We start from the raw sequence: 9,269 nt of genomic DNA, 5'->3' as shown, positions 1-9,269 counted from the left end.
ATTATCATCCTTTGGCTGATGCACTTCAATTTAATGAGATTAAAGGTTTAATGAAGATAAAAAGCCTTCCCTTTATTCCCTGCTCCCATATTTAGCACAAGGCTTTCTGTCTCTAGTCATTGACAAAGAGGGACACACAGCACAGAAGAGGCTGCTTTGTGGACTGAAAGAGAAAAGAGATTCTTTCCAAAGTGTGTTCCTTCTTCTGACTCCCAATGACTAGCCAGTGTCTCCTGTTGTTCTCAGCCCTCCTGTTTAGTCTGGCCCATGCAGAACAAATCTTCCAACCTAGTCTGGTTCTGGATATGGCCAAGATCTTATTGGATAACTACTGCTTCCCAGAAAACCTGATGGGGATGCAAGAAGCGATTGAACAAGCAATCAAGAGTGGAGAAATCTTTGATATCTCTGACCCCCAAACGCTGGCCAGCGTCCTGACGGCAGGTGTGCAGGGCTCTCTCAACGACCCCCGGCTGGTGATCTCTTACGAGCCCAGCACTTCCGAGACTCTCCAGCAAGGCCCCAAACTCACCGGTCTCACTCAGGAGGAATTACTCACCTTGCTCCAGCAAACGATCAGGTGCCAGGTACTGGAGGGTAACGTGGGTTACCTGAGAGTGGACTACATCCCTGGCCAGGAGGTAATAGAGAAAGTCGGGGAGCTCCTGGTGAACGCGGTCTGGAAGAAGCTCATGGGGACCTCCTCTCTGGTGCTGGATCTCCAGCACAGCACGGGAGGTGAAGTTTCAGGAATCCCGTTTGTCATTTCCTACCTACACCAGGGGGATATCCTGCTGCATGTAGACACAGTTTATGACCGGCCATCAAACACCACCACAGAGATCTGGACCCTGGCCCAGGTGCTGGGTGAGAGGTACGGTGGGGAGAAGGACATGGTGGTCCTCACCAGCCATCATACGGTCGGGGTAGCTGAGGATATTGCCTACATCCTCAAGAAGATGCGCCGGGCCATTGTGGTGGGAGAGCAGACTCTGGGAGGGGCCCTGGATCTCCGGAAGCTGCGCATCGGTCAGTCAGACTTTTTCATCACTGTGCCAGTGTCACGTTCCCTGAGCCCCCTCGGTGGGGGGAGCCAGACGTGGGAGGGCAGTGGGGTGCTACCCTGCGTGGGGATTCCAGCAGAACAGGCCCTGGAGAAAGCACTGGCCATCCTCACCCTCCGCAGGGCGAGACCAGGAGCCATTCAGCGTCTCATGGAAGTCTTGCAGAATTACTACACCCTGGTCGATAGAGTACCTGCCCTGCTCCATCACCTTACTGCCATCGACTATTCCTCAGTGCTCACAGAGGAGGATTTGGCTGCCAAACTCAATGCAGTACTGCAGGCTGTGTCCGAGGACCCCAGGCTCCTTGTACGGGTTCTGAGGCCTGAGGAAGCCACGGCTGGGGCCGAACCTACAGAGGAAGCTACTTCCGCTGCATCCGTGTCATTGCCTGAGGGTGAATCCCAAAAGCAGGCCCTGGTAAACTCTGTGTTCCAGGTATCAGTGTTGCCAGGTGACGTGGGCTACTTGCGGTTTGACGAGTTTGCAGACTCCTCAGTCCTTGGCGCACTGGCTCCCTACGTGCTACGACAGGTCTGGGAGCCCCTTCAGGACACGGATCATCTCATCATGGATCTCCGCTACAACCCCGGAGGGCCTTCCTCAGCAGTGCCATTGCTCCTGTCCTATTTCCAGGACCCGGCTGCAGGCCCTGTTCGCCTCTTTGCCACCTACGATCGGCAGACCAACCAGACGCAGGAGTACCGCAGCCGGGCAGAGCTGCTAGGCAAACCCTACGGAGCCCAGCGAGGAGTCTATCTGCTCATGAGCCACCACACTGCCACAGCTGCAGAAGAGTTTGCTTTCCTCATGCAGTCCCTGGGCCGGGCCACGCTGATTGGAGAAATCACGGCAGGCAGTCTCATGCACACCCGTACCTTTTCTCTGCTGCAGCCCCCCAATGGGAGCCTGGTTCTCACTGTGCCCATTCTCACTTTCATTGATAACCACGGGGAGTGCTGGCTTGGAGGAGGAGTTGTACCCGATGCCATAGTCTTGGCTGAGGAAGCTCTGGACAAAGCCAAGGAGGTAATAGAATTTCACCAGGGGCTAGGGGCCTTGGTGGAAGGCACAGGACACATCCTGGAGGCTCATTACGCTCTCCCAGAAGTAGTTGGGCAGGCCAGTGCCTTGTTAAGAGCCAAGCTAGTGCATGGGACCTACCGCACAGCTGTAGACTTTGAGTCATTAGCATCCCAACTCACTAGTGACCTGCAAGAGGTGTCTGGGGACCACCGTCTATATGTATTCCATGGTCCGGGGGAGCCAGTCCCTGAGGAATTGTACCCACCCCACAAGGGGGTCCCTTCCCCTGAGGAGCTGACTTACCTCATTGAGGCCCTCTTCAAGACAGAGGTGCTACCTGGGCAGCTAGGCTACCTCCGTTTCGACATGATGGCCGAGGCAGAGACGGTGCGAGCCATTGGGCCACAGCTGGTAGAGCTGGTGTGGGAGAAGCTGGTGAACACAGAAGCACTGGTGGTGGACCTGAGGTACAATCCTGGGAGCTACTCCACCACTGTGCCCCTCCTCTGTTCCTATTTCTTCGAAGCCGAGCCCCGCAAGCACCTGTACACTATCTTTGATCGGGCAGCCTCTCAGGTCACAGAGGTCTGGACTCTGCCTCAGGTGGCCGGAGAGCGTTATGGTTCCCAGAAAGACCTGTACATCTTGATCAGCCACACCAGTGGCTCTGCAGCTGAGGCCTTTGCTCACACCATGAAGGACTTGCATCGGGCCACAGTCATCGGTGAGCCCACAGCAGGATGGGCCCTTTCAGTGGGCATTTACCAGGTGGGTAACAGCCCCCTTTATGCTTCCATGCCCACCCAAGTGGCCATCAGCCCAGTCACTGGCAAAGCTTGGGATATGGCTGGGGTTGAGCCCGATGTCAGCGTGCTGGCAAGTGAGGCCCTCATCACCACCCAGGGCATTGTTGCCCTTCGTGCCAAGGTGCCCACCATTCTACAGACAGCTGGAAAGCTTGTTGCTGATAATTATGCCTCCCCAGAGGTGGGGTCCAGAGTGGCAGCAAAGCTGGCAAGACTCCAGACCCATTATGGGCAAGTCATCTCAGAAGGGGAACTGGCCGACTTGTTAGGGGCAGATCTGCAGACTCTTTCTGGAGATAGACACCTGAAGACAGCCCATATTCCAGAGGATTCCAAGGACCGCATCCCTGGGATTGTGCCCATGCAGGTGAGACTCCAGAACAGCCTTGATAGAATCAAACCCAATGGGAAGCCCTCTCTTAATGGTATTTAGGGTTTAAGCAGAAAGAGTAGAGGATCACATAATCACACTAGACTCATTCTGCTTAGCTCCAGAGGGAAGGACCAGGAGTAATAGATATTTAAAAGGGGACAAACGAGGGCAAAGGAGGGAAAAGATAGAGCTATCAAAAAAACAAAATTGGCTTCCTAATGAAGTAATGAGTTCCCTCTCACTGTAGATGTTCAAGCAATAGTTATGGGACACAGGCTTGAGGGAGGTAAGCTGTAAAGGAAATCCATGCTTTGGATAGGGATTCAACAAGATGGCCTCTCAAGTTTCTTCCTCCTACAAAATTTTATGAAAGTAAGAACCATCGTCTTGCCCAGGGAAGTGAATCAGCACAACTGCTCATTTTACAGATTGCCAGAGGAAGGCACATTGGCAAACCCACTAGGACAGATAGATAGATTGGTCTGCTTAGAATGTAGACTTTTCAAGGGTTGAATCCGTTGTTGAGATAGTAGGTCAAGAGTGTTCCATGGTTATTGTCAGAGGGCTTTACCAGAGTGGCCAGGAAAAGTCAAGGAACCCAGTTAATATAGTTCAGTGTTAGTACCTCTGGGAGAATGCTTGGTAGGAGAAGAAGAGGTAAAAATAATTAGCTGAAATTAGTTTGAGGAATTTAATGAACTTCGTCTTACTGGACTCCTTGCATACAATTAATGACAATGAATTGTTGTTCAGTCATTTTTTCCGGGAGTATCTGACTCTTTGTGACTTCATTTGGGGTTTTCTTGGCAGAGATATTGAAGTAGTTTGTTGTTTCCTTCTCCAGCTCATTTTACAGATGAGGAAACTGAGGCAAAAAGGGTTGAGTAACTTGACCAGCCAGGGTCACACAGCTAATAAGTATCTGAATCCAGATTTGAACTCAGAAAGATGAATCTTTCTAATTGCAGGCTTCACACTCTATCCGCTCTGCTACCTATCTGTCCCAGGATGATGAATTAGACAATTGTAAAAAGTTGTAATTTATAGAAGAATAAATCCAATCCGAAAAAAAATGCTTACTAAGTACCCTATGTCAAGTCAAGCCAACAAGCATTTCTTACGTGCCAAACACTGTGCTAAGTGCTAAGGATGTAAAGGAAAAAATCATTCTTGCCTCAAGGTCTTCACCTTCTAATCAGGAAACAACATGTAAGTAGCTAGGTATGTCCAGATATATAGCGTAGATGGAAGGAAATCTCAGAAAGGAAGGTACTAGTAGGGACAAAATGGTGAGAGCCCACAGGACAGGCCTCTTGCAGAGGGAAGGATCTGAAATAAATCTCAGAGGAAGCCAAAGAAACTAAAAGGTAGAGGTGAGAAGGAGTATTCCAATCACAGGAGACAGGTGGTACAAAGGCAGGGGTGGGAGACGGGGTATCATCAGGGAAGAACAGCCCTTAGGCCAGTGTGGGAAAGCAAGATGCAAAGGTGAAGGGGCACAGCATCCCAAGCAAGGCAGAGAGCCAGTTCAAAGACATGGAGATGGGAAATGGGGTGTCTTGTTTAAGAATCAAGTCGACTGATGCTCCCCGATTGTAGAAAACGTTATTGTTGAGTCGTTTCTGTCATGTCTGATTCTTCACAGCCTCATCTGGGGTTTTCTAAGCAAAGATACTCGAGTGGTTTGCCATTTTACAGACCATTTTACAGATGAGGAACTGAAGCAAATAGGATTAAATGACTTGTCCAGGTAGTTAGAAGGGAATAAAGTACTAGGCTCTGGAAATACAAAGACAAATCTAAACAGTCCCTACCCTCAAGGGACTTACATTTTTTTTTTGGGGGGAAGGTAGGATATAACTTAAGAACAGTTAAATAAAGGTTTGCTAAGCACTGGACATACCATGTATCATTTGATGTGGACAATAACCTGGATACTATTATGCTAGAAAGGCCTGAAGAACACAGCCACCTTCTTGTGTCAAATTACTACAAGTATTACTATTCCATTTTACAAACTGAGGAAACTGAGACCCAAGAGAGATAGATGACTTGCCTATGCTAGTAAATGCTGGAGACAGAATTCAAACCTAGGACTCTCCTGACTTCCATACCAGGGGGCTTTCCGCTACCCTGAACCTTCTCTCACCACTCCACTGGACCCATAAAATGGATGAACCCAAATTCCTTAATGCCTTTTCAGTGGAGGAGGGAGAAAGAGTTTGAAGTTTTTTTGGCAGAAAGAAAATTGTTCAGATCCACATTTCCCAATCACTGCTCCTCAGAAAAACTGCACCCTGCCTCATCTTCCTTGGCCTGTGAACCAAGCACTCTTATCCTAGGACAGTTTCAACCTGGTACTAAACATTTTAAAGCTTCTGCATTTGGCATGGGCCTTGCACAATGCAGGGGGACAAGCAAAGGGGAGTTAGAAGGCTGAGTCTGGTGTCCTGGGCCCTGCTTCTTGATAGGTGTGTGACTGTAATCAAGACCCTGTCCCTGTCTGGGCCTCAGTTCTGCAGCTATCAAATGAGGGGACAAGACAGGGTGATTTCTAAAGTCCTTCTCGGCCGTAATGGTCTCTGAGTCCATTTTTGATCCAAGGTCCAGTTCTGCCTACTGTGCAGGGTCCTAAGAATTCAAAGACAGAAATTCAACAGTCACAGAGCTGCTTTATAGAGCTCGTGACTTGAGGTCATGCTTAGAGATCATCAAAAACAGAACAGACAGTCCAGAGTAGGGCAGACTTGGCCCTCCTCAAGGCCTTTTTAAGCACTTGTTGAGAAAACATTGATGTCCTGTTTAAAACTAACCCCAATAAAACATTTTGGTGTATACACACACACACATGCACACACACACACACACGCATGCATGTATACAGTTGTTAAATTCCACAGGTTTTCAAAAGATGAGGAATTATCCTCTCTCAGTGACCTTTACTGCTCACCCGTACCCCGAGTCTTAAAAAATGTCAAGCATCTTTTGAAATCACCTCTGTGTAACCAGGAGGGGGCTTTTTCACATGAATTCAGGATTTCTGAACCACACATAAATAGAGTCAGACCGAAGCCATGGAGATAATGGGTATATTCCTGGAACCCAGGCCTCATTAATCAATCCACACACTTGAAAGATCAAGTGGAATTCCTGTCACTGGCCACTGGATTGGAAATGACAAACTCAATAGCCTCTGATGGTCATGTGCAATGGCCAAACAAAGTAAAGGGCGGGGGGGGAGGCAAGAGGGGAGGAAGGGCATTGATGCCTTTTGTGCAAACCATCAGATCTATGGCCTAAACCCCCAAATACAGGAACTCAGCTGTGTTCAGAGATGCTGCCTGCCATTAGGGGATGAGTATGTACCAGCTAAGGTAAGGAGGGTTATGAAAAGCAAATTCAAGTCAACAAATACCTGTTAATCGGTTCCAATTATTATTATTAATTATTGATAATAATTTTGTTAATGTTAGTTAAATGCTTATTTCATTCACACTTTGGTGCCAGATCCTTGGGGTAGGTTTAAACATTAGTCCTATAACCATTTCTGCCCACATGAACCTTGCAACTTTTTGAAAACTTTATTTACTGGAAAAAATATTTATTGGGGGGGAGGGGCCTAGTCCTGTGATTTCATTTTTGTACAGAACTCCCAAGTATGGAAACAATATACAGATAAAGAATTTGTCTGCAACTTATAGTCTCAGAGAGCCACTTGGGGGTATCAAAAGGATAAGTGACTTGTCTATGGTCATGCAGCTGGTTTGTGTGAGAGACAATACCTGGACTCAGGTCTCCCTGACTCTGAGGCTGTCCTTCTATGCACTGTACCAAGGCTTCTCCCAAGGAAGGGTTAGCTTCAGAGCTTCAATTGATAAGACTTGGTAATTGATTGACTAAAAGAAGTGAAGTAGAGGGAAGAGTGAAAGAAAACACCAAACTGTGGGGGTGTAGGAGACACTGTGATTGGTGGTGCTAGTGGTGGGGAAAGTAAAATCAAGTTTTAGGGAAAGACAACAAGTTTCACTTGGGATTTGTTGAATTTGAGGTGCCATTGAGACAACCAGATGGAAATGTCCTATATTAAGTTGGAGGTGCTGGTGAGAGAGGTCAGGATTGGAGAGGCAGATGTTTGGGTTGGGGGTAACAGTTGCAGCTATGGGAATAAATGAGGGTGTCATGGTAAAGATCCTAGAGAGGAAAGAAGAAGGGGCCAAGGATAGAACTTTGAGTCCTGCCCTATTTTAATAGGTCAGCTAGAGGATGAGGAGAAGGCTGGAAAAGGAAGCAGAGGAGTGGCCCTGGACTTGCACCCAAATATTCCTTGAGGTTAGCTCTGTTCTCATTACATCACTCTGCCTCTCATTATCGTCATTAGTATGTACTAGTATCGTCAGCAGTAACATCTTCCTTTTACTTGTAGGTTTTAAAGTACTTTCCTATCTCATTTCATTTGCTCATTACAATTCTTTGAGATAAGGCAGAAATGATACCCATTTCACAGATGGGGAAACTATAAATGGCAAAGTAAGGACCAGAAGCCAGATCTCTAACTAGCCTCATGATCCCCAAACTATAGAAAGAAAATGAGACATTGCACAGTCCAATGAGTCCCTTCAATTCAGTCTGAAAAGGAGCTACTGGGCTAGGGTTAATATTAATTTATCAGTGTCTGATTCCCTGGACCTGATGGACTCATTAAGTCATGGATGGCAGGAACAGATAGACAGAATTTTATCAATAACATTTGAGAATCGGTTAGAGGGTGAGGAGGGAAAGCCAGAAATGAGAAGGTGAGGACTTTAATAACATGGGATGAGATGAACAGAGCTTAAAAATATTTTTTTACAAATGAATACCTTCCCCACCCCCACCACTGATAGGAAATTAGTTAACTCTTTAAGGGAGCACATCAGTAGCCTATAGGATCCCAGGCTATAAGACTGAAAATAGAATAAAGCATGTTGATAGCATCTTAGCTTAAAAAAAAACTCTTACTACAAATCCACTTTGCTTTTCTTGTTTGGGGAACACTGCAGTTTGTGTACGGTAATCCAGTTTGGGGGCACTTAGCATTTCTCATCTAGATATTGAAACTCATATGACAAGCGTGTTTCAAAGACTCTTTTTCAGTGTTAATAACATTCCTTGAATATGTTCAAATGAGCTGTATCCTTGAAACAAAGGGACAGGGCCTGGATCTAGTTTTCAATGGTATAGACTGAACCCCCAAGTAAGGAAACTCACCTGCACTGGTTGCAGGTCAGCGTTTTCTCAGCAACTTAAAATCTTAGAAAGTTGTCTATAGCACAGAGAGGTTAAGCTATTTTCCCAGGATCACACATTCAGCATGGCTTTTTAATTCAAATCTTCCTAGTGTTGAGGGCAGTTCTCTGCTTACTATACTAGTTAATTCTGGTACCATGAACATAAACCTCCCACTCTGAGCTTTTGACTTGCTACTGATACTTAAGGTTTCCAATCATATCAAGGTGATATTTGGACCTAGATTGAGGAAATGTTATTTTCCTTAGAAATTTGTGAAATTTACTCAACTCCTAGATTCTAAGCTCCTTAAGGGCCAATATTACATCTTAATTATTCTTACATTAACACCCCCCCCAAAACTTAAAGTAGCACTATGATGTCCTGACAGGACATGGGGGGTAGGGGATGAACCTATGATTTCAGTCATGCCAGGAACTCCCAGTGGGGAAATTCCCTACACAGATATAGAATAACAGCTTGTCCAAGAGAGTTGTCTGGGACATTGAAAAGGTAGGTTGTGACCCAGGGTCACATAGCCTGTGTCAGAGAAAGGACTTTAACTCAAATCTTCCTAATTCCTGGACTGGTCTCCTCTCCAATTTGCCATACTATGGTGAGCTACTGGGTAAATGTTGACAGATGTATTTGTTGAAGGAATGAATTCTATGACTTTCCCAGTCTTATTTTGAATTCTGTCAGCTTCCCTCTCCTGAAGCCTTTGAAGACCTGATC

General features: G+C 46.7%; 1 protein-coding gene across 1 annotated transcript in view; it reads left to right on the top strand.

Annotated features, from left to right (window-relative positions):
- The first annotated feature begins 215 nt into the window (after window positions 1-215).
- Window positions 216-9,269, top strand: part of RBP3 (retinol binding protein 3) — a 20,392-nt gene continuing 11,338 nt past the window's right edge. Inside the window, exons 1-2 of the mRNA XM_020996762.1 lie at window positions 216-3,263; window positions 9,237-9,269. The exon at window positions 9,237-9,269 is cut by the window's right edge and continues 158 nt beyond it. Coding sequence (XP_020852421.1) covers window positions 216-3,263; window positions 9,237-9,269 — 3,081 coding nt within the window. The remainder of the gene's footprint in view (window positions 3,264-9,236) is intronic.

Source organism: Phascolarctos cinereus, unplaced genomic scaffold (assembly GCF_003287225.1).
Source record: "Phascolarctos cinereus isolate Bilbo 61053 unplaced genomic scaffold, phaCin_HiC Scaffold_3;HRSCAF=262, whole genome shotgun sequence".
In the NCBI taxonomy this organism is placed as follows: domain Eukaryota; kingdom Metazoa; phylum Chordata; class Mammalia; order Diprotodontia; family Phascolarctidae; genus Phascolarctos; species Phascolarctos cinereus.
Note: the sequence above shows the minus strand (reverse complement) of the source record. Positions and strands in the feature narration are given on the sequence as shown.